The following is a 25,878-nucleotide window of genomic DNA, read 5'->3' as shown; positions in this document are numbered from 1 at the left end:
GGGTGATGCCATCCCTAGGAAGGTATGCCTGGACTATTTAAGAAAGATAGCTGAGGAAGCCACGAAAGCAAGGGAATAGTCATGTCCTTCCACAGTTTCTCCTTAATTACTACCTTCAGCCTATTGCCTTGAATTCCTACCTTTTCTTCCCTCAATGGTAGACAATAACCAGTAAGGTAAAAAACAAAAACAAAAACAAAAAAAGCAAACAAACAAGAACATTACACTCAAGGTTACTTTCAGTCATGGTGCTTATCACAGCAAGAAAAAAATAGAACTAGTATATTTGGTAAGGATTTTCAACCTGTGATCTTCCAGGCTTCTATAGAATTAGAATAGAATATGGTGAAGGATCTGCTTTGTAGATCACGAGGTCTTCCATGTCCTCTCAGAGCAGAAGCGACTAGCAATGTTTCCTCGCAATTTCCTTAGCACTCTCCTGAATGTCTGTTTAGCCAGCCCCAAAATGGGAAGAAGGATTCCAATGACAAGTTGTGTGGTGTGCTACTGTACCTAAGGAATTGGGGCTGAGATTTTAGCCCATGTTAGCACTTTGCAGCTTGGAGACCTCAGATAGACGATCTAACTTCTTTGAGCTTTAATTTCACCACCTGCTAGATAGTTATTACTAGTGTCTTCTCAAGAGCATTTCTTCTTAGCATATGATAAACACTTAATAAATACCCATCATGGCTTAGTTTGTATTTTGGTCACTCTCACTCTCCGGCTCACCTCCAAACTCCTAACAATTGGAGAACTGACCACTGCCATAGGAATTCCGAGTTGTTGTTGTTGTTTAAAGAATAGAGGGAACAGAATCCAGCATTTTGCTGGGTCTCCCTTTGAATAGCCTTTGGGATTTGGAGAACATGGTTCACCTGACCCCAGTGAGCTATCCGGCCGCTTCCCCAGCCCCACCTCTTTTTTTTCTTTTTCACAAGTGTTCAGCATGGATATGTGAGAATACAGTCTATCATTCAGGAAAATAAAATTGGATGAGACACAGAACTCTTGCCAGATGTAAAAGGTTCTTGAATGCCTTTGTAATAGCTAAAGGAGTCAGCTAGCTTATTTGTAGTTTTAAGAAGTACACCTAACCGATGGGCTCAGGATTTCAATCAGAAGAAAGAACTGACTTAAAACTCTTCTCCCAATGACTATGTCAGTCATCTTACACCCTCTGAACTTGGCACCTTTTCTACACCAGCACTGGAGAGGTTGTTGCAGGTAGGCAATCACCAGTGAGGTTTGAAAGCACGACTATCTCTAGAAATTTCACCAGATTAAACTACTGCACAGTGTTAGGGAACAAGGAACAACTGAATAACTTTCTCTCTCTCTCTCTCTCTCTCTCTCTCTCTCTCTCTCTCTCTCTCTCTCTCACACACACACACACACACACACAGAGAGAGAGAGAGAGAGAGAGAGAGAGAGAGAGAGAGAGAGAGAGAGAGAGAGAGAGAGCCTCGCAGCAGCTACAATGGTATTTTTGAAACATCTAATAATTCCAAGGCTGAGTAATTGGTTCCAGATGTCATTGGAATTAACTTGGAATGGAAGCTGTGAGCCTCAGCTTTTCCATGGGTGAGTCACATTGCTCCCTAGAGAAGACAGCATTGTCTCCTCCCAAACCCCTCTTGCTGCCATCAGTAAGTCAGTGATGCTTCGTGTCCCCAACAGATCTTAGCAGTAACTGAGAAAATGCTCATGGAAATGCTTTGGAAAAGAAGTAAGGCACTTGCAGCTGTGTGTGTGTGTGTGTGTGTGTGTGTGTGTGTGTGTGTGTGTGTGTGTGTGTGTGTGTGTGTGTTGTTGTTGTTGTTGTTGTTGTTGTTGTTGTTGTTGTTGTTGTTGTTGTTGGGACTGAAACTGAAATAACAGGACACAACTTAATGATGGCTCTTTCCCCAAGATAGCTAGCTTGTCAGAGCAGAGCCATGCTCAGTCAAATCAGAACAAAACAGACGTGCTGTCTGGCCTTTAGAAATGTTGATTTTATTATCTCTGTATTTTTATTTTGAGTGTGAGTTTCTAAGCCATTTCATTGGAATATGATTTACTTTGAGTAAATTACTGAGGTTTTTTTGGTCCCTCTTTAAATTTTTCTCTACTTTCTCAGCTTTGCCCCAGCTCTGTGTCTTAAACCTTGCCCAAAGCTTGCTAATCTTCAATATAGACCTTTTGTTCTGTATCGAATGTTGTGGGGAGAAGCAGCCGGCTGGATGTTTGGCCTTCCTCTTGTCCCTATGTTTGAAGGCACTAAACAAGCATCTCACCAGCCTCTGTTACTCTTTAGGAGTTATCTAAATTTAAATGTTTCTTACAGTGCCTCAACTTTGCTGAAGAAACAATGTTTTAGGCTAGTTTTCAACTTGCTTGCTGATATCTGACCTTGCTTGCTGATATCTGATATGTGAGAGGTAATGATATTGATGGAAGAATGTTCTCTATCTCTCCGCACTTTCTGACTTGTTCCTCTGTTGTGGTCCCCCATTCAAAACTTGGGGTGGAAACAGCTGGTCTGCACATAGTACTGTGGATGTGATTATGGTGTGTTAAAGGACTTGTGTGTCAGGAGTCCCCTGGTTGTTGTTCTTACAACCTATGACCAACAATAGGAAGAGGCCTTTAAACCAGGTATATAAGAATAACAGAGCCTTCCAGCCCAATATAATTTTGGAGTTATGATCTGTCATAGTTATTGTTTTTACAATTTCCCAAGTGGAAAAATGTTGATAATTTGATCAAAGGTTTCAGTGTTTAGAAAGTATCTTTTGACCTGGTATCCCAGTTCTTTACCTGCTTGGCTTATTTATTCTTAAGAAAGAAGTACTTCTGTGCATCAACCAGTGTAAACCTCAGGTCACCACTCCTACTTTACAGGTGAGAGACTGCATGATAGGATTTCAACTACATCTTAAGGCATGGGACTTTCAGGAGGCTGCTGGAATTAAAGGTGGCCACCTGACTTCAGAATTCATCATTCAATCCCTTCTGCCTCTGGGACTCTACCAAGATTGTGTTTGTCCTAGCAGCAGCCTGACAGGCCGGATGTCTTATACAGTTTCCACTTGAGAAACTGGGACTCCAAACAGCAAAACAACGGGACCCGAGCTTAACTTTTGGTTTCGACTGAAGTGGAATCCAGAAATAAATACACACGTGCCTCTGTGCTTGTCTCTCTCTCTGCAGCACCAGAGTCCTGACAGCAAAGACTCACATGCAAATTTGCAGCTCAGAAAACACAGGCAAGCAATGGATTTTCTTTAGGGATCTTAAAGGGGCAGATTGTGAAGTCTTGCTGATGCTGCTGTGAGATAAGTTATGATCAGAGGAATCACTGAGTAAGGGTGTCAACTTGTGTCCCAATGCATATGAAGCGGGTACACTAGAATAACAACTCTGCTGGCTCTGGAAGTGCTGGCCATGCTTACTTTATGAATGAGTATGTGGTTCTTTTGTGTTTAACTCATTCAGCTCAGCCTGGCAGCTGCAGAAAACTCGGAAACCACACAGATTTCTGCTGTTGGAGCCTCCATCTCTGAGCAAGACCAGCTGGAATTCTGGTAGGACAATTGCTCTCATGCCTTTGCTGTGACCTGCTCCCAGTTGGTCACTTTTATACATGTGTCAGGGCAAGATGGACGAAAGTTTACATCTTTTCCATAAATATTAATAATCATCTTAATCTCAGGAAACCTTTCACATGAGGTATTCAAATCACTGCATGGTCATTGACACCCCCAGAGAGAACGCAATCACGTTGCAAGGCTGTGAGAATTTCCCTGGCCTTTTGGACCGTGTCTGGGTAGGGTCTATGTGGCAGGTATCTGGGGAAAGCAAGCAGGTGCTTTAGTCAAGTGGGAGGATTTCTTGCATGTATAATCCCACTTTCGCTTTGAAATAGTGTCCTCCTGGATCCAGTTCTAATTTACTTGCCATCTGTTTGCCATTATATTTGAAGTCAGATTTTTAAAATAGTAGTGATAATTCCAGAATCCAGTGTCTACTGAATGCTTGTTGTATGCCAGTGAACTTCAGTGTGACTTTGCTCTCTTCCATTCCACATAAAGGCATTGCTTTTATCCTCTGCCTCGCAGGACAGGAATTGGTCTGAAGGAGGCTACTTGTCTGAGGGCATATAACCACAAGTGGGATGGTCACATTCCTGTTCAAACTGGTTTGTTTGCATCTGATTTAATGTCAAGTGGATAGATTTACCAATATCACTTTGTCAGAAGCAAAATGGTTTGGATAAAATTGTATAGTAAGTAGAAAATTAGGTCATGGGACTATGAGAAGGAGGAGAGGAGAGAGGTTATTTTTTAAAAGTGGAGCAAATGGGGAGCCTATAGAGTGAATCTGAGAATCCCTTCTCATCCACCGCATGAGGCTGCATGGGCTTCTCGCTCATGAGTCATTGGAATTAGAATCTTATTTTACACATGAGCAATTCAGGGAACAGAGAAGGAAGTAACTTGTCCAAGGTTATTATAATCATAAACATTTTCATTATTTCCTCAGAGATCTGTTACCTCTTATTTCTTCATGACATCTTTGGGGATACATACAGACCAAACCTTAAAACGAAGTCAAACATCGTACTCTGGTTCACTTCTTTATGTGAACAGCACGACTCAGCGGTGCTCAGCGCACAGTGGTGCTCAGCACACAGTCCGTCCCAGCAGATGGAAGCCTCGGAACACTGGCAATTCAGCACAATGACATCAGCATGGCTATTCTCCAGAACCAAACTGTCTGGCTCCAGAGCCAAAATGTGAGTGTTCCATTCTTGGAAGTGGGACTGTTCCCTTCCCTGTAGATGCTGTGTCTATGTCCCCTGTGTCTCAGGAGTAATTGTTCAGTAGAGGGTAGCATCTAGCCGTTTATGTACTGCACCATTTATTGAACCCTGCACATGGGTCTTCACTGATGAAGACCTCATGTTCTCATCATGGTCTTAAGTGCCTCAAACTCACACCTCTACATGCTTGTTGATTAAATGATGGATGGATGGATGGATGGATGGATGGATGGATACAAAAATCCATCCATCATTCTTATCAGTGGAACAACATAAAGCAAGGCTTACCATGAACTGCAATGTGAACTTGATAAACATGATTTCTATTCCACATCGCTATTATCGGTTCAGGTACAGATCTGACTCAAGTCTAGGCTGATTGTGTGGAGACATTTGTGTACTTTTCCAGAGCCAGATGGTCCTGCCTTGATTTATCAACCAGGAAATAGCCAATGATTGTGAAACCTCCCTGGACTTCTGATATTCTTAGAAAAAACAGGGGCATGAGGCAACGGAAAGACAGACCAGAAGTTCTTTTAAATGGCATTGGTAAGGTTTTGGTATATTTTTCCATTATGTCTTCCTATGAACATAAAATTTTTATCCACGATATTGTTGTGAAAGTCCCAACCACAGTGGGCGTTCTAGCAAGTGGCTCCTTTCATTTTTCCCAATCAACATTGATAGTTGTGCTACCCAGCAAAGAGATAAACATGCAAAAGGCACCATCTTCCCTGATCTCATGACACACGGTGACGTTGCATAGCTGGGCTATGACAACTGGCTCTGAAGTCACATAACCAGGACACAACTTCCATTCTGGCTTCACTAGCTATGTGACAGTGAATCCAGATCTGTACCTTCTCATATTCTTGTACCATGAAGTATGAGAAATGGCAGTAACCTTTATAATTTGAAGGTATTGGGTGGCTAGATGAGATCATACAAATACCCAGTAGAAGATGTGGTAAGCAAACGCTGACACCATTGCATACGCCAGTAAGATTTTGCTGAAAGGACCCTCATATAGCTGTCTCTTGTGAGGCTACGCCGGTGCCTGGCAAACACAGAAATGGATGCTCACAGTCAGCTATTGGATGGAACACAGGGCCCCCAATGGAGGAGCTGGAGAAAGTACCCAAGGAGCTAAAGAGGTCTGCAACCCTATAGTTGGAACAACAATATGAACTAACCAGTACTCCCGGAGCTCATATCTCTAGCTGCATATGTAGCAGAAGTTGGCCTAGTTGGCCATTATTGGGAAGAGAGGCCCCTTGGTCTTGCCAACTTTATATGCCTCAGTACAGGGGAATGCCAGGGCCAAGAAGTGGGAGTGGGTGGGTAGGGGAGTGGGTAGGTAGGGTATGGGGGACTTTTGGGATAGTATTTGAAATGTAAATGAAGAAAATACCTAATGAAAATTTTAAAAATTGAAAATAAAAGAAAATGTGGTAAGCACCAAAAAGGTTATCTGATGAGCAGTGTGATCTTACATTTCTGTTATAATTGTTTTCACAAAACAATGTGAACGAAAACTTGATCGTTAGCCATGGGGGCAGTGAAGTGAAGATACTGGGAATGATTTTTAAAGGAAAAGGTGGAGGTGGGTGGAATTTGGGAAGAGGTCAGATAATGGGACCAATGCCAAAGATGATCCCATATTTTGGCATGAGGGACTAGGTAGAGAGATGAAGACAGATACATGGGTATGTAGAGTCTGGGGCTCTAAAAAGGACATTTATCAAGGGAGTTCATTTGTATGAAAAATCTGCCATACAAAAGAGGAGGATATTAAAGTTACAGAGAGCATCCACAAAACTTATTTTGTATGGAAACCAATCTAGAGAAGCTGGGGTTTTTGTACTGTTGTTGCTTAAGGAGATAATGTCAAAGAGAACAGATTGCCCTTTTGGAACATCAACTTTGGATTTATTAAAATAATTGACCCAATTTGATGAGTGAAATGCCTACTTCTAAAGTCCAGTGCAACTCAGAGGCTATAGTTCTCTTGTAGTTTTGCTTTTGGGTGACATTACATCAAGGTCCTAAAACCTCCTTGAGGGCATGTGGAATGAATTTTGACCTATGAAGCAATACAACCCCAGCATGCACTGATGATGCTATGTCAAAGCAAAGCCAAGTAAAGACACTATCTACATTTACCTACTCTGATCCCAATTGGCAGCAAACAGCAAGAGAATCTTCCTGCCATAGTGGTCACGATTTTCCAGCACTCCGGGGAATCCGTCGATCAAAGCCCTCTTAATCCCGGGATCATCTGCCTTAAAGTTTTTGAACATGTCCAGGTTCAGCTGGCGGTACTGAAAGTACTGGGCCAGGAGTCTGAAGGCATCGGCTTGGTGAAACTTCCTGGCTCGAAGAAATCGCAGAATGAAGGCATCATCTGTACGTAAAAACCCAATGTCTGGTCTGGTGATGATCATGTCTCTGACTTGTTGAATGTCCTGATGTAAAATATCTGGGTTTTCATTCAGTTCCAGACGAGCTTTTTCTATAGTGTCTGGACTGAGCCCAGCCTGCAAATGCGTCATCTTGGCCAAATCTCCTTCCCAAGTGCTTAAGCTCTGAGGTGAGGGAAGAACAGAAACTGGTCCCATTCACATGGAAGTGTGCTGAATCCGTGGCCCATTCGATGGCTCCCCTACAAGACTGCTCCCCAAACAGACGGGTACAGAGTCTTCTTTCTGTCCTTGGAGAACAGCAGGACATTCAGGCCCTATGTGGTGGTGGCCATCCAAAAGAGGAGGGAAACCGAAGCCATTGCTTACTGAAAAACAGATGCACACAGGAGAAACAAGAGAGAGAGAGAGATGAAGCAGAGAATATCCGGGCAAATTCATTGAAGTCTAGATAGAAGAGTTCATTGAAGTGTGGGTCTGATGAGCATATACCTTGCAACTAAGCACATATAATCCTTAGATAGGACATTTGGCCGTATTATTAACAACTTGAATAGTTAACATACAAATATTTGAAATACATTCACAAAAGTTTTAGTTACAGTGAGTGACTCCTTAAGATAATGGTCTGTAGTCAGATTAGCGATAGAGTGATTTTTATTAATGAATGGTTTTGTTGTTGATGATGCTAAAGCATGCTTATGTGGCTGTTCATGGGCCTAAATACAACAGAGATGTTATGGCTGCTATACAATTGATTGGTTCCCATTAGCCTCATTTCTCACACAAGTATCCCAGACATAAATATGTCTCTCACATTTTTTAAGGGCAGCCCTTCGCGGCTTGAGACTACTAAAGGTCACCCTAACCTAACCCTAAGGTGCCTAATTAATAGCAAGCGTGTTTCCACAGGCTAGGTTATGCCAGACAAGTTCAGGGCTGGAAGCTTGACCTTCAGGAAGGACATTTTGAGCCATGAGAAAGGTTTGCAGGCTCATGTGGAACTTGTGGTTTTGACTTCTTCCTGTCCTGCTAAGAAACCACAGGCACCCAAGGCTCTCAATCTGCTCTCTACCTCACCCATATGGACTTCTAAATCTGTCCATTTGCTATAAATTTTCTATTGTCCTCAGCTACTGTTTTACAAAGGAAAAGAAAAGAGTTTTGATTATCATCTCATTTCTCCTGGTAAATGATAAACAAAAGAAGAAAATCACCTGTATTCTTTGAATCTTTCTTTGTATACTTGATCCAAGATATCTCTACATTCACCATTCTCTTAGACAGTCTGATCAACATCTTCTCACCAACATACCAAAGATGGATGTATCATTGTTATAGAAACATAGGCACTAATGACACAAGCAAGAGTCATCTGAAAGGAGGAGCATCAAGTGAGAAATTCCTTTCATAAGCTCAAGCTATAGGCAAGTCTATACAGAATTTTCTTAATAATTGATGCAGGAGGCCTAGCTCATTGTGGGTGGTGCCACACCTAGGCTGATAGTCCTAGGTGCTATAAAAAAACACACTGAGCAAAGCATGAGGAGAAATCTAATAAGTAGCACCCTTCCATGGCCTCTACATCAGTTCCTGCCTCCAGGTTCACACGTTCTTTGAGTTTCTGCCTTGGTTTCCCTCAATGGACTGTGGTTCAGGATACATAAGGCAAATAAATCCTTTCTTCCCCAAGTTGCTTTTGTCCATCGTGTTTCATCAATAGTATCAGCAATAGTAACCCTGGCTAAGATAGATACTAACAATGATGATGCTGGAACAAACAAACTGGAAGGATACCAAGCAGTCTAGACAGTATTGAATGGCACTCATGTTGCTACATACAAAAGTCAGTTTTCAGTTTCCATTTTCGGTGACATCCATTAGTATTGGACACCGACCTTTTCCTCCTTAGACCATCTTCTCCTTCCCTCATTCCTTTCTCTGTCCACAGGCCCTGGCCATCCCTGCCCCCTGCATCTTGTTTCCCCTGCTCATTCTGCTCCCTATGTGCAAGCCAATACCACAATCTTCAGGATCCTGCCCCATGATCTGTCTACCTGCAAGCAAACAACTCCAGTCCCTAGCCTTCTTCTGATCTCCAGGCTCCTTCTTCAGTTGCCCACTGAGCATCTTCCTGCAAATAACCTACAGATACAAAGATAGTATGTTCAAAACTGAACTATTCATAGTTCCCAATCCTCCAGTTTCATCTCTTAGTGAATGACAACAACTTCCATGAAAGTTCACATTTGGAAATCTGAGAGACATCTCTTATTATACCCTCTCTTTCTCCATCCACTACTGGGCAGTCACATTTTTATTAGCTCTCAAATCTTCCCATCTTTTCAGATCCACGGTTGTTGGCATAACTGAGACCATCACCCACCCCAGTGTTTAGACTGGAAACAGGCTTTCTACCATAGCCTTTGTTGCCAATTTATTTTCTACATTCCCACTACTCTGTATTACAACTGAAATAAACTCATATTGCACTGTGATTAACATCCATTATTAGCTTCCAACTCCCCATTCTTCAGACTCATTCTGAAAGTCACTCACCCCAGGAAACCCTCCTCAACCTTCTGAAATCAGAAATCAGATGATGCACACACATTTAACCATACCATGTCTTATTAGCATCTTCCCTTCTTCCTTTTATTCAGAATCTCCTACAAAAGGAGAGTGTCTGTTATTGACCTGTGAATCCTCCGTATATGCTCTGTGAGCAACGAAGTTCATTGTGACCTCTGACATTTCTCAGTGCCTAGGACAGTATACATGATGCAGCAGATGCTACCAGTTATAAAAGCATCAATAAAAATAGCAGTCAAAATGCCGGTTCTTTTATAAGTCAGTGGTTCTCCCATATCTTGGGCAGACTAGTTTTTTTGTTTGTTTTTGTTTTGTTTTGTTTTGGGTTTTTGTTTGTTTGTTTGTTTGGTGTTTTTTGTTTGTTTGTTTTGTTTTGTTTTTTGTTTTTTTGAGACAGGGTTTCTCTGTGTAGCCCTGGCTGTCCTGGAACTCACTTTGTAGACCAGCCTGGCCTCGAACTCAAAAATCCATCTGCCTCTGCCTCTGCCTCTGCCTCCCAAGTGCTAGGATTAAAGGTGTGTGCCACCACGCCCAGCTCAGGTTAGTTTTTCTTAAAGCCTTGCAGTTCACCTTTAATTCCCTCCCTTATCTATAAAGAATTCCACTTCCTGCCCCTAGAGAATTTCCTCTAGGACATTGTATTTCAGATCCCAGTCTCACTGAAGCATTCTGGGTAATGTTCACAGTTTCAAGCCAAGGAGCACAACACTAAGAGCACAACACATAGCAACAGCTTGTTCCCTGAAGAAGATTTAAAGCTGCTTTGGAGCAAGTTACTTACCTCACAGTCCAAGGAACTCAACAATGTTTCCCAGATAAATTACTGTGGGTTCAAGGGGAGAATTGAGGTCGCATATTTCATGCCCTGCCTCCATACATAGCTATGCCTCCGATCTATAATATCTGAAATAAATTTGCTCCAATCTACATCTTTATTCTGTGCTCAGCATGCAGTAGAGGCTTCTGGTGAGAACAGTCCAGCCAGGGTCACTGAATTTCATGCTTAATATGATATATTTAAAGGTAAATTCTTCATACTGGAATCCTGAGCCAACTGCTATTTAAATAACACCAATCAATGCTAGTTAAGGCACAAGAAAAACTGTATGAAGAACGTTTAATCACAATGTGGCATTTTCAATCAACCACAGGCTTGTGTTCTCGCTCGGCTTTTCTGAATTATGAATAGGTTACATTGGACTTGAGGTCCTACTCATAAGTGAGAGTGGTTTACTTTCCTGACAGTATTCACAATAATGATAATATCTATAATTCATTATTTATTATTGCTGTACTTATTATGTCCCAGACACTCACATAGTCTCTTTATATACCACAATACACTTTAGAACAACTAGACCAAATGAGTAGAATCTGAGATGTGAAGAAATTAAATGTCTTGCCAAGAGGTAGAAATGGGAAGATAATCCAAATAACCTCTTTGGGCTATGTTCTTCATTCATGTGTTGATTCGTCTCTGTTGTGTAGCAGAGGTTTAAGGATTTGCTATTTAGCATCTGATTGACATTCCTTCTAACACTCCAGACCCCCACTCTCCGTCCCTCATATCTCTTCCATACTAACCCTTCTGTGAGCCGAAATCTACCTCTGGGTGGTCTTAGACAGCCTTAAACAGTGCTGTACCTTACAGATAGATACCTACTCTCTCTATTCTCTTTTTAACATTGGGAAATGGCTGAAGCTATTTAGGATTCAGTTGGCTGTGCCTTTCCAGCTATCACTAATAATTTGTTCTTCTCTTTAATATTTTCCTTTGCCAATATAACAGATCAAAGACCCTGCCATTGTCTTGGAAAGACTCACTCTTTACCATGCCTCAAAGAAGGCCAAGTGTGGCGTCAACAGTGAGGTCTGCTCACCAAGCAGAAAGGGAGCTTTAGGCAGGTGCAGAAAGCGGCTCTCCCCGGTGCTTACAGGGTTTTCCGTGGCTTTGTACTCTGAAAGAGGAGTATCTCTTGGGATGCCAAGCTAGAATGCTGGTGCTTATAATCCACAAAATTTTCTAATAAGCTATAAATTTGGGTTGTATTAGTTTTATATAAATGAGGAGAAAAGGAAATCTCTACTGCTAGGAGTTTAAATTCCAGACAAGCATTTCATCTCAAGTAAGACAAAAATAAATCTATGTACTTATTTGCTCATCCACAATTCATTCTTAAGGAAGTGGCTTATAAATGCATAGCATATTTTTATCTATTATAATAATAATAATAATAAGCATCTTAGTGAAGCAGAGATTTTCAAGTCTAACCTATTTCAGGTCTTTTATCACCAATTATTCCCATGAATTTTGTTATCATCTTCAGAAACCCATATTAATGCCTGGAAGAGGTCAGAACAATCATAGCAATGTCCCCTCTAAAAATATATAACTGCTCAAAGCATTTTACATCAGTTACATTTCCTTTGTTACAAAGGTCCTTCAATGTGCCTAAGAAAGATAATTTCCTAGGAAACACCAAGGTAAAGTAATGTGGAATGAGACAACTGAAGATGCTTATGAAATGAAAAGAGTCTATTTGCCATTAACTGTGGTATTCTTGTTAATATCATAATTATGTTGTCTCTCAATAAATAAAAGATGTTGAGATGCAGTAGCTTCCAGGCGGGCTTAAAGTCAAACAATGAGCTAGTGGCAGCATGAGAAAAGACAAATACTTGTGACTGCCTGTTATGTGCCAAGGGCCTTAACATAACATTATCTAATTTCCAGCCAATCTCTAAAGTCAAGTTATTAATTATTAGGTGAAAGGAGAGACTGAAAGCTTAGGCCAAAATGTGGATATATACACATATACACATATACATATAACAAGCCTTCATACTACAAATTACCCATCCATGTTTTATTCATGGCTGTCCATTAACTCTGAGGAGTTGCCATCTTTAACAACACATTCTTGGTAGCTTCATCCTAACAAACACTCATTCACACACACACACACACACACACACACACGCACATTCATTCACTCATACTCATGTTTTCTCACTCACACACACACTCATCAAAAACTCATATAGTTCACTCACTCTCACAATCACAAACTCACCCACACATTTACATACTCACTCATTCACACATTCACTCACATTTAATTGCTCACACACACTCACATACTCACACTTACACACTCATCCATCCACACACACTCACATTTACTCACACACCCACTCACTCACTCACACATCAGGCATGAAATGGGGAGAGAGAAGGGAATATTGTCATAACCAGACAGATAATGTTTATAAAACCTCACCAGGCATAGTGACTAAACTTGTAGTCACAGGATTCAGGAGACTGAAGCAGAAGGATTATGAATCTGAGGCCAACTTGGGATACAAAATTTGACCCTATCTCAAAAACAGTAACAACAGAACCTACACAACTTTAATATTCTTTGAGATATGTGGACACAAATTACTAATAAATAAAACTTCAGATTAGTGTGTCTTCTGTGTGTTCTTAGTAATAAGTAGAATTTCACATGCCTATTACTATAAATATGAAATGAGAAAATCATGTTTATTTTGTGAGCTTTCTTCTTTTACAAAAGAAAGAAAAAAAGTGAATCTTTATGAACCCTATCTATTAAATTCTAATCCACTACTTCGTCCACTAGGACAAAAGAACATTTTTACAAATTTTAAAACTATTTTGTTTAAAACTCCATTCCAAATATGAAAATTGCACATATATTACCAAGGGATGCCAAAGAGATTTTTAATCTGTTTGCTTTGATAGTTTTATCTTTTAGTGGTTTATTGTGGTTTTTTTTTTGAAGGGGTTTTACTATGTAGCCCATATGGTCTCGGGTTCACAATCCTCCTGCCTCGGATTCTTGATTGATCACATTATATGCATTACCACATTCAGTGCAAGAAATTTTTATACCAAGTGAAGTCAATGTAGATGATCCTGGACCATCTAGACCAATGTTTACAATCACACTGACCAAAGCCTCTTCCCCTGGACAATTCTAACTGAGATCTTTCCAGAATGCTACCATGTTCTCTTATTGTTAGTGGAACCCACACTTCAAGCTCAGGGTTGTTAATTACACATTCAGAATGTGTCAGTTCTTGAAATGGTTCTTTGCAGTTGTTGGGTTTTCAGGGGGGTTGGTATGGTTTGTGGGAACTTCTTCCTTTATGCAGATCAAGGGACCAAAGCCCTGAGTTTGCCTATGTTGCTGCGTGCACTGACTTTCACCAAATTTTGCCAACTTTCAGATAGGAATTCTCCGTACCAGAGTTGGGGAGAGTTTGGAAGGACAGAGTGGAGACCTTTAATCATCAGAAAGTGTAGCGTGATCAGAATTTAGTCCTGGCTCACTGTCAACATTCCATCACCTCTATCTCAGCCCTAACCCAGGGCTTACTCCTTCCCCATAAATATTCATTGTGTAGATTCCCTTGGATCCTTTTAAAATAGCAACCAAGCACAGTCATGTGCTTCCATGTGCTCCTGTTCTAGAGAAAGGTTAAAAGGAAACTGGAAGGAGTTCCATCAACATAGAGACACTGAGAACTTCTTACCCAAAATAGATGCCTGATCAAAATGAAAATAGACTAGGCCTCAGGTACATTGGAGCAATTTGGCAAACTGTTGACTCCTGAGTTCTAAAACACTATTTTGTCATCTTTGATGGTTTTGTGTGACCAGGCAAGAGGAGGCTAGGCAAGCTAGAGGACAGAAGCTCTTCCTCCTGCCTCCACACTGCTTAGGGTGGGACAAGGGTTTCACTAGGGAGCTTTTCACTTTCTAATCTTGGGGAAAAATGGTGCACACGGGAAAGGGATACACGCATGTTAAAAATTAGACTGAAATGTCATCATAGGATGTTGCTCCATCGCCATATGAAGAAGCCCCAAGCAGTTGGCAGTCCATAGCCAAAGTGGATCAGCTGTGTTTGGTAGGCATATCTCTGGGAGAGGAAGAGAGGAGGTGGAAATGCCTAACTACTTTGTCTCAAAGGAAAAAGGTGCTTCCCCAAATAGACTCCATGATTTGAGAAAAAATAATATAGAGGTGGATGAGCAATGAGGTTCCCCAATTTGGGATTAAATTACCCTCTTTACTCGGCTTTTTCAGGACATCTAAGTAATTGGGACTCTTCTTATGAATGTAGTTGGGACAACAATGGGCCCAGCAAGGATCAGAATGAAGAAAACCACCAGGTAAAAGTGGAATGGAGAAAGTTGCTCCAGAGTTGCATGAGAGGAAAGAAGAACTCAGACATCTTTTCCCTCAACTGACCTTGGAACTGCCTCAGAAATTAGAATGGTTTGTCTTTCATTGCAGTTAAAGGTCATTACTAATTACACCTGGCTGTACAAAATTTAAATAAGAGGATAACTGTGGTCCTTCATTTTTCAAGGGAGGCCCATTCACCATGTTAAGTGAAATAAGCCAGACACAGAAAAACTAAATATGGTTTCCCTCACATATAAGAGACAAAACACATTGACTTGGCAGAAGAGAATAGGAGTAGAGGCTGCAAGGGAAGGAAGAATGGAGAGTTGCGACAAGTGTCAGAACATCACTGGACTTGAGTACAAGCTCCATTATTCCAGAGCACCGTGGGTCAACCACAGCTTACAATGACTTAACAAATTAAGTCAAATTAAACAAAATCTTAACACCAGCAGAAAAGTAGGAAGGTTCTTAATGCAAGGAATTGATAATTAACCTTATTCGGTCACTGCACATTATATACATTCATTGAAAGTTCACACTGTGTCCCACAAATATGTGTAACTTTTATGTATCAATCAAGAATTTCACCAAAAGTAGCCCATTAATCAATCTCATAATGTCATAGATTATTGGGAACACAAGACTACTGAGATGTACCCCTGACTCACTGAATGAACAATAAAATCAGACCTGAGAAGCAATGACCTCAAATTGCTGGGATAAATGACCTGTCCCAAAGCAAATTTCACAACGACGTCTGTGGACAGCAGTACCACAGTAATAGAAAAATAAACATGTCACTAGCATATGTGTTCACATGGGCAATGGCTTTCATGGCAGCTTACTGTATCACCCTATAAATTACATCCATGTGTGCTTGCATACTATATAGCACCTAAAAAGAAGGAACGGAGGAAGAAAGAAAGGATGGGAAAAAGAGACGATGAAAGGCAAAAGTGGGGAGAAGGGAGAACGATGGGGAGGGAAAGAGGAAGAGGGAAGGAAGGAGGAAAATAAAGGGGAGAAATAAAGACAATGAAAAAAAGGAAGTGTGGGAAAATGTCAGCTGACTCCATTTTGAGAAGTTTGTTTATAAAGCCTGCAACTTGAGCCCCTCCATTCTCCCAGGCTCCACTGCTTTGTTCCTGTTTCTTCCAAATCTGTAAAATTCAGAGCATCAAGTAACCTATGCATGTGACACATATAAAGGTATGGACGTTTACGTAATAGTGTTTGAGCAATAATAGAGTCTGAATTGAGGCAATGCTATTTTAAGAAACAGAAATGGGCAAGGGATAGCCAGTTATCTGAATGATATCTAAGAATCAGAGATTCAGCTGTTAGTGCCCAGGACACAGAATACCTCACCCTGAAACATTCTTCCTCTAACAGAAGTCAAGCCGAACAAAAGCACCTGGGAAATTAGCCTACCACAAAAGGGCATTTTCCATTTGTCCTGACATAGAGCAAGTCTATAGAAAATAAACAACACAGGGTGACCTGATGGGGAAAACTAAGAGAAGGTGGGGGAATAATGAACTTATATCTGAATACATAAAGGTTTTTTATAGGGCAGTGTCTGACCAGCTGGTCTATACATCCAGGTGAAACTTCCTTTAAGCCAAGAAAAACTTGGATTAGAAATTGAGTCCAGTTTTCTCTAAAGAGACACAGCACTTGGGCAAATGAGGGTCACAGACTTGTGGTCATTCACACTATGGCCCCTCTCTTAAAGCTTCCTTCCCGGGAAATCTGGATGAGTAATAATTATCTAAACAATGACTATTTGGGGAAGGGTGTAAGAATGGAGGACCAGCTATCTCAATGACCCTGGGGGGTTTTCTGAGTTAATATATTTGTACAATTGCCATGCTTTTTATCTCTGTGCTGCGTGTCACCTCCTCTGCCTGAGTCACAGTGTCACAAGAGCAGAGAAGATCAAAGCCAGCCAGAGTCCATTTATGAAGGGTGGTTCAGCAGCAACAGAGTTTGTGAAGTCAGGGGCAGATTCTCAGAGATAACAGGGTGTTTCTAGTATCAAGCCCAAATATGTAGGCCGACATAACCAGTTCTCAGAGTACAAGACTTCATTCTCTGGGAAATGGACCTCTCAGCTATACATTCAGATTCTAAAATTCTGTACCCTTCCATAAACACATCCACAAAAAGGGCACTAGGCTATGGGGGGAAAAATCTTTCTTTTTGCCTTTAAATACATTTTTAAATAAGAAAGTTTTGTTTTTATCAATATGAAAAATAAACAGACCTAGCTAAGAAATGTGTGAAAGCCACAACAGTAGCACACTATAAAAATTAATAAGCTTGGCATATTTCAGACAGGGAAAAGAAGCACTGCTTCTGAGACAGGCGCCTGTAAATCTCGCTGAAGCAGCCCTGCTTTGAAATCTTACCAGCCTCAGGAAATTGCATTAAGTACAGGAAGACAGCGTCTTTGGATGCTTTGCATTCGGGGCCTGTGTTTCTGGTGAAGCAGCTCAAATTGGCCACACGTACACATTTTCCAACCTCCTGGTCTGGACCATTGTTTGCACACAGATAAGGGAGTTGTTTTTTTTTTTTTTTTTAATCTTTCCCAGAGTCTTGAGAGTCCCTGGTTGTTGTGCATATTGTCAGTCTAAGGACAGTAGCTATGTGACTAAATGCATAGGCTTTGCCAAATATTTTCATGCTTTAAGCTTAAAAAAGTGAGTAAAATTTAGAGACAAATAGAACTGAGCCTAAGTTCATATAATTAGTAACTATACGCAAACTTTTGTCATGACATGACTAGTCCTCATCCATAAAGATTATTGAGCATAAATTTTTGCACAAAGCTTTTTCCAGAACATATCTGTTTGTGAGTCTCTTTTCTTTTGGGTGGTGCCTCTAAAGAGAAGCAAGAACAAAACTAGCTTCAGTGTCCCTTCTCCAAGAGACAGATTAAATACACCAGGGTACTGTTGAGTGGGGTTTTCTATGCTTTAGCTTAAATATTCTTGTGACCAATGACCTAACAACATTTCTACTTAGATACCACGCATTGAGATTAAGATCCTGATTTTATGTTGACAAAAACAATAAAAAATATACAAAACAAAAACAGCAGCAAAAGAAACTACAATACTTTGCAGTTCGGTAAAATCAATTCAAAGAGTCCCTTTCCAGACACTTCTTTATGACAGGTGAAAGCACTTGTTTGCTGTACTTTGTTAGCTCTTATAAAGCAAACGATCCTGGTTAAATCAAATAGGTGCTGTGACCCAGGACTGGACCATCAGGTCCAAATTAATGGGCTATTTGAAAGATGTTCCAACTCCCCATCAGCTTTGATAGAAAATGATAGCACTGCAAAGCAGAGCCAGGCAAACCACGGTTACATAAAATGCCTTTTCAATTTCTGCACTCTATTACCCTTTACTATTTATAGGAAAATGGTGTTATCGCCTGATTACTGAGAAAGCACACAAAAATCTCGCCTCCCAAATCTGAGCCAGTCCTTGACTAGTAATGAACAAAGCCAGGCCATCTGCTCTGAATATCATTACCACTTTGGCCATTTGGGCAAGGGGTATATCTGTTCTTCTTCTAGGAGAGATTTAAGATTGGGTAATTGAACTAAGTAGACAAGAAAAGGAGATGTTAGAGCAAATAGAATCTCCTAGCCTTATTTGTTAGGTTCTTACGACCGTCATTTTATTTTTTATTTTGGCCACAGAGTTAAATTAACCTTTGGGGTTCTCATTTTATAAAACAGTTCAATAAAAACTTAATTTCAGAGTTTCTATGGTAAATGCTTAGGAAGAAAAACAGCCATGTGGGTGCTGTGAGTCACCCATCATCCCCCACCCTGCTTCCTGGTGACTCTCCATTGGAAAACCAGAATATCGGGACTGAGCTAACATTTCTTCCTGGAATCATACTATGCCTCAGGCCATGTTAATTTCCTGAACTAAACAGTCTCTAATCTGCTGAAAGGCAGCTGGCTAACTGCTGGTGTCTGGCAAGTCCCCATCTGTCCCTTTGCTGGGGTCTCTTCCTGCTGCCTCCACTTCACCTTTCTCTCGAGCAGGCGTCTCTCTTTGTTTTCAGGGGGTCTCTCCACCTGAACTTTCCCTTCTATGCCTGAGAACTTGAGATCTCCCCTCTCTACCTTGCCGACCTCAGGCTTTGTCTAAGTGACAAGACACAGTTGTGTGGACTGTAGTTACCGCGCCGGTGCTGGTGGAGATGATGACGGCGATGGTGGAGATGGGGTGCTGATGGCTGGGGAGCGCAGGCTGTGTGGCGTGGCAAGAGGATGGACCGCAGAGGCGGTGAAGAGTGGGGTGCAGAAGGGATGGAGTGCAGTGGGATTGCAGATGGGAGCTGTCCACGCGCCGAAGTGCTGAAACGCCGCAGCCATGGCACCGCTAGAGCGGGGACGGGCGGGGAGGCTCTGCGAACACAGAAGGAAGAAAAAGGCAACAAATACCTTCACACCGCCTCCCAGGCTTGCTTTGAGAATGTGTTTCTGCAGGTGTCCTCGCGGCTGAACTGGGTGGGTGAGATCCCCTACCCTGGCAGTTGGAGCTCAGATTTCTCTAGAAAGCTGTGAATGAGAGCCCGGGCTGCATGGGGCTGTGATTTGGGTAGGAGGCGTGTGCGCCAGAGACTCTGTCCTTCCGTACCAAGCCTGGCTTTCCCCTGGGTCCTAAATGCCTCCGCAGGTTGGACTCACCCATTCTGGCAATACAGTCTAAGGATTGTTGTAATCCTTTAACAACTAGGACAAAAAGTACTGGAAACCACCACTCTCCACATTTAAAGCAGACTCTTTTGGGCAGATTATTTCAAATTTCAAACAAATGGTAAAGCACCATATGTCTATGGAAAAATAATTATTTTTATTAACAAATGACATGACATTCAGAAAATGGGCTGTTGGAAAAGGCTCAGATTAAGACTCTATCTTGTCAAAATAAAAACAGGTAAGTTAAATACATCAATGAAAATTTAAAACATTTTCTAAGCAGAATAATAAAAGAAATCACAGGAAAGAGGTCAACAAAGTTGAATGCATAAAATATTTTTTAATCTCAAGAATCATGCATGTAAATTATCACTTGAAAAAAATCACAACAAATGTGTTTCATGCATAGCTATTTCATAATAAAAAGAAAATGCTGAAGATCCAACAAACATTTTAAAAGTCAGCTTACCACTAAAACGCAATGCATAACTTAATAAAGTACCAAAGACATGCTAAAAGAAGAAAGACAGAGAAAGAGAGAAAGAAAGAACGATAAAGGAGCAATGATGTATGGTTTAGGACAAAAACATTTAAATCCACACAGTATCCCATATCCTAAGACATTAAGTGAGAAAGTATAATCTTCCTACAGATCCACGTCAAAATGTACTTCAAGAGTCTGAAAATATATATGATATACAGTCTTCTAATTCTACTCAGCAATTTGTGTAGGTATTTATGCATATAAATTTCATTTAAGATAATAGAAATTATCAAAAACAATAAACTTAATTTTATATAGGCTGCAAGATCTTCCTGATGAAAGCCTCATTTCTGAAGAGGAAAGACAAAGAGAAATGTTTGCAAAACAGAAATGATGGAGAAAAGACACAAATGCAGCATCCAACCGCAACCTCTGCTCCTCAGGTTGGCAGGAGCATTGGGTAGTATGAAGACATAAGTAAATCTGCTACGGTGACTCAGTCGTCCTCCATACATTTGCCTAAACTTGCCACATCTATTTAAAAACTGAACGTTGATGAGTCTCTTTCCAATATTCCTATTATATAGTTCATCATGATGTTTAATCTTCCAGCTCCCACATCCCACATTATTGCATTCTCTCTCTTCCTCCCCCCCGCCCCCTTCCTCTCCCCCCACATGTGTTATATATAACTCTCGTGGCAGAGGAAAGCTCCACTTTGTCCACTGCTGCTTGTAAGCCATGGAAGGCTGCCTGGAACTTCACAGTACTTCAATAAATGTCCTGAGTGGGAGAGTAAATGGATGAGTGACATAACCCACAACACATATATGTGTATTTAAAGTATTTTATGATGCTATGAATTTTGTATAGAAATTGATCTGAACAGGCTTGGCACATCAAAATGGTCTGCAGGGAATGGTGAGCTTTCATTACTTAAGCTTAGTTAGAGGGATGCCTTCAAAGGCACAGCTCAGCTCATCGTAGACATGTGCAAAGACACTAAAGGAGAACTTGTCCAAAGAAAACACTTTCCCTAATTAATTCCCATTATGCTGTTTTCAGTCATGTACATGCATACTTTGATCATTTCTCTGCCTCTCTCCACCTCTGATCTACTTCCTGTACTGGAGTAGTTCCTGTCTTCATTCATGTCATTCTCCTTCCATTGTTTTAGAGTCGGCATAAGAGAAAAAACAAGTAATATTTGTATTGTCTTCCCTGACTTATTTTACTTGACATGGTGATTTCCAGTTGCATCCATTTTCCAGCAAATGACATCACTTCATTCTTTTTTGTGGCTAAAATAATGTGATTTCCTTTATCCATTAATCTCCTAAGGGGCACCAAGGCCAGTTGCATATATTGGTTACTATGAATAATGATGCAATAAACATGGTTGTGTGGATATTCCTGTGGCATGCTGACTTAGATCCCCTCAGGTATATCTCTGGAGAAGGTAATGCTAAATCACATGGTAGTTTTATGCTAGTTTTTTGAATAATATCCATGTTTATTTTCATAGAAACTGGACTAATTTACATTCCACTAAAATGCACAAAGATCTCTTTCTCCCAATTCTTGCCAGCATTTTTTGTTTTTGTTTTTTCTTAATAATAGCCATTCTAATAGTTCGTTTGTTCTTGATTTATGCCATCTTAATACTTCTGTAGACTAGATGTAGTGGCACAGGCTTAAAAATCTCATCATACCTTAGGAAACTGACAAGGATGGAATGCCAGCCTGGACTATATATTTATAAAAAAAGGTTGTACACTTTCCCTTCTTCTGAGGTGTAATATTTATTGACACCTGTTTTCCCCCTACACACACACACACACACACACACACACACACACACTTCACTTCACTTTTTCAATTCTATTCCTGCTAAGAGAAATGCAAGCCAAGACATGGGCAGTTCAGAAGTGTAGTTCTGAAAAAAAAGAAAAGTTTTGCTTGAAGTTGACCTGTACGTTGATGCATATTGATAAAGACATTTGAATGACACCATCAATAATAAAGCTGGGTTTTATATACATTCTACGTGATGGGATAATCATATGCATGAGATCATAATATGCTGATCATATAAATGCTGATATTGTTTATTGGGAAAACCATAGCCCCATAGTGCATCAAGAAAGATGCATGGTAAAGAGATGCAAACTAGCTAGAAGAGTACAATCTTATATCATAAAGTTTAAATATGCAAGTTTAAAATTCAGTTTCACTGAAAATAATGTAAAAAGGCCTTTTGTTTGGGTTCTATTCATTTGGGAGACAGAGTTGCATGTAGCACCGGGTATCCTAGAATTTACTAGTGTGCCAAAAGATGGCTTTGAACTCATGATTCTTCCCCTCTGCCTCCTGAGCACTGGCATTATAGGTATGTATCAGTGATATCAATTACACTGATAATTAAACCAGATGTACCTGATATATGTGAACATTTGCTTTTTCCCCAAAGTGCCAACAACAGTGTATACTTTCCCTTCTCACTCTGTTTGCTACCTCTATATTTTTTATAACCCCCATCTCTCTATTCCAGTGGCTCTCAGCCTTCCTAATGCTGCAATTTTTTAATACAGTTCCACATGTTGTAGTGACCTCCAATCATAAAATTATTATGTTGCTACTTTGTAACTCTAATTTTGTTACTGTTATGAATCATAATGTAAATATCTGGTAAGCAGGATATCTGATGTGGGATCCCCAAATGAGATACAGTGCACTATGATCTAGACACGAGTTGGTCAGCAATATGTAAAGGTTTATCTACCTGAAGTTCAAAGTGCAAGAATGGATTAGTACCCAGAAAAATTCTAAGGATCCCCAAAGATTCCTTCAACCCCTATACCCATTTGCAATCCCAGATCTCTAGATTTTATGTGACTGCCTTATGCCTGCTGTTCCCAAATGTAGAACTTCCTGTTCTAAAGATGTAGAATCTAAAAATACCAACAATCTCCAACCCCCTTCCATAGCAGACCATCACACAGTAGCAGCCAATGGCATAGTAGATGATGATAAATACTTGAACCTAAGAAGGAAAAGATAGAGACATCTGGATCTCGTTGAGTTCTCATTTCTGAAATCTCACCAGGCAGTATGAGGGAAGACTTTCTGTGCAGAAGGCTAGTGACTTGCTTTGTGGGAGAAGATTACCATGAGGTTTGTTCACTTAGTCTTTGTGATGGATGCCAGTTTGGTCTGGGAGAATCTTTTGGCTTCCATCACCCTACTGGGACATATATAGAATGGCAATTGTGTAAAATGTCCTCATCTGAATTCCAGTTTCCAAGGTGAATTTCAATTGCAGTAGAACTGAGATCAGAGCAAACACTAAATTCTTTGGGTAGAACTGTATAGTCACCAGTTACATGGTTAGGGGCTGGAGAGATGCCTTATGGTTAAGAGCACTTGCTGCTCTTGCAGAGGACTTGGGTTTGTTCTTAGCACCCACATCAAGCAGCTCATTACCTTCTGTAACACGAGTTCCAAGAAGTTCAATACCTTCCCCTGACTTCTGCAGGCACATGCAAGCATATAATGAATGTATACTCATGCAAATATGTACATATACAAATAAATAAACATTTTCTTTAGAAACACAACATTAATGGTTACCCCCAGTTCCCCATCCCCCACTGCTATTCAATTTCCTTACCCTCTGTACTTCTTCTTCGTCTTCTCCCACACCTAGTCCTGTCCCCAGTGACTCCCTCCCTCTACCTCCTATGATTATTTTGTTCCCCCTTCTAAGTAGGACTGAAGCATTCACACTTTGGTCTTCCTTTTTCTTGAGCTTCATATGGTCTGTGAATTGTATCATGCGTATAGGCTCCCAGGACCCAACTGGAATGACATTGGCTGAAATATCCAACAAAGAGGAAAGAGAACCTGGAGAGGCCATATCTAGAAGTTAGGCAAGACCCCTGGTTGAAGGATGGGTCCACCCACTCATCTCAAAAATATTAACACAGAATTGTTCCCGTTTAAAGAAAATGCAGGGGAAAAGAGTGGAGCACAGACTGAAGGAAAGGCCATCCAGAGACTGTTCCACCTAGGAATCCATCCCATCTGCAGACACCAAGTTTAAGATCGAATTAATTTCACATTTTGTTGAAATAATCTAGCTTACCATGAGGTTTTAAGTTGCCAGAAATGATGTATCTTAAGTATGATTCTTGGGGAAAAATGGAGGGTAGGGGTCTCAAGGGTGTTTTTCTCAAGCATTTTCTTTCTTTTTGAATATTTTATATTATATTTGATATTATACTATTATTGCATCATTTCTACCTTCCCTGTCTTCCCGCCAAATTTTTTCATAAACCTCTCCCATCTCTCTTCCAAATTTAAGGCCTCTTTTTTTCATTAACTGTTGTTACATGCATACATACATACATACATACATGCACACACATATGTCTAACTAAATATGACCTTCTCAGTCTGTAGATTACTAACTGTGTTAACTGCATGTATGTTTTCAGAGCTGGCCATTGATATTAGATATCTAATTGGTGTGCTGTTCTCCCACTCTCAATATTCCTTAGTTCCCTGTAGTTTTTTGTGTGCAATTGAGGCCTCATGCTTCTTACTTCATCCACCTTGGCATGTCTATTCTTGTTTTTCATGTTTATGTAGTCATGTCAGCAAGACTTTATGAGTCACTTCTGATAGTGTTAAGAGATACAGTCTCACATAAAATTCCCCGGTCCTCTGACTCTTACAGAGTCTTACTTCTACAATGTTCCCAAGGTTTAGGTGTGCAAGATAATTTGTAGATGAATCCATTGAAACTGGGCTACACAACTCTGATTTTTGATTGTGATTTTCAATGATGGTCTCTGGCGAACAGTCCTTGACAGGAGGACTACATTTATGTGTGGTGTAAGGCCAAAGAATACACTATAATTAGGAATTGTGCAGGTTTAATAAAATGATGCTTGTACGTTCTTCTCCAAGATTCATATCTTCACTAGCCCGAGCAATTGGCTAGGTTTCAAATGCTTTCTTAATTTACCTCAGTTTTTGAAATCATGAATTAATTGGTTTGTACAACATGTCAAAATTTTGATTTCTAGAAGCTTGTAGTCTATCTTCTTCTTTTTTTTTTTTTTTTACAAGAATCAGGCCATTTTCTTTCGTTATCTTGAAAAATGCAGTAAATAATATGGAATACATGTTAAGATGTTGTGTAAACTATATAAACCCATGATCTTACTCCGAAGATATTACATGTAAAAGATTTTTAAAAGCCTCTTGTAACCTTCTACTGCTGCTTCTTGTTCTTGTCCTTCTTCTTGTTCTTCTTGTTCTTGTTCTCCTCCTCCTCCTCTTCTCTTCTCTCTTCTTCTTCTTCTTCTTCTTCTTCTTCTTCTTCTTCTTCTTCTTCTTCTTCTTCTTCTTCTTCTTCTTCTTCTTCCTCCTCCTCCTCCTCCTCCTCCTCCTCCTCCTCCTCCTCCTCCTCCTTCTTCTTTGTGAATTTTTGTCTGATTATTTGTTTGTATGCTGTGTAAGTACTTGGTGCCTCCAGAGGCCAAAAGAGGGTGTCAGATCCTTGGAACTGAGGTTACAGATGGCTGTCACCAACAAGCAGTCCCAACTGCTCAGTCATCTCTT

The 25,878-nt window shown here is 40.5% G+C and overlaps 1 protein-coding gene and 1 long non-coding RNA gene across 10 annotated transcripts in view; one reads left to right on the top strand and one right to left on the bottom strand.

The window, feature by feature from the left end:
* Clvs1 (clavesin 1) overlaps window positions 1-25,878 on the bottom strand; it is a 306,947-nt gene that overhangs the window by 162,712 nt on the left and 118,357 nt on the right. Inside the window, exons 1-3 of one of the 6 annotated variants that reach the window (XM_030253851.1) lie at window positions 19,593-19,694; window positions 19,246-19,472; window positions 6,968-7,592 (exon numbers count right to left, since the gene is read on the bottom strand). In XM_030253851.1, the coding sequence (XP_030109711.1) occupies window positions 6,968-7,422 (455 nt within the window). In that variant the 5' untranslated portion in view covers window positions 7,423-7,592; window positions 19,246-19,472; window positions 19,593-19,694. Of the gene's footprint in view, window positions 1-6,967; window positions 7,593-19,245; window positions 19,707-25,878 lie in introns of those variants that run through there. The other 5 variants (XM_030253852.1, XM_006538321.4, NM_001355183.1 and 2 more) reach the window with 5 other exon arrangements.
* Gm11816 lies at window positions 1,589-9,722 on the top strand. 4 transcript variants are annotated; one of them, XR_001784235.2, is made up of 4 exons: window positions 1,625-1,729; window positions 2,884-3,566; window positions 4,525-4,777; window positions 5,214-6,754. It is a non-coding gene; the product is annotated as a predicted gene 11816 (long non-coding RNA). The 4 variants fall into 4 exon arrangements; XR_881109.3 differs by having other exon boundaries at window positions 1,589-1,729; window positions 3,478-3,566; window positions 4,525-9,722; XR_390385.3 differs by having other exon boundaries at window positions 3,193-3,566; window positions 4,525-6,754.

Source organism: Mus musculus, chromosome 4 (assembly GCF_000001635.26).
Source record: "Mus musculus strain C57BL/6J chromosome 4, GRCm38.p6 C57BL/6J".
NCBI lineage: Eukaryota > Metazoa > Chordata > Mammalia > Rodentia > Muridae > Mus > Mus musculus.
The sequence above is the reverse complement of the archived record's forward strand: the minus strand, read 5'-3'. Positions and strand labels throughout refer to the sequence as shown.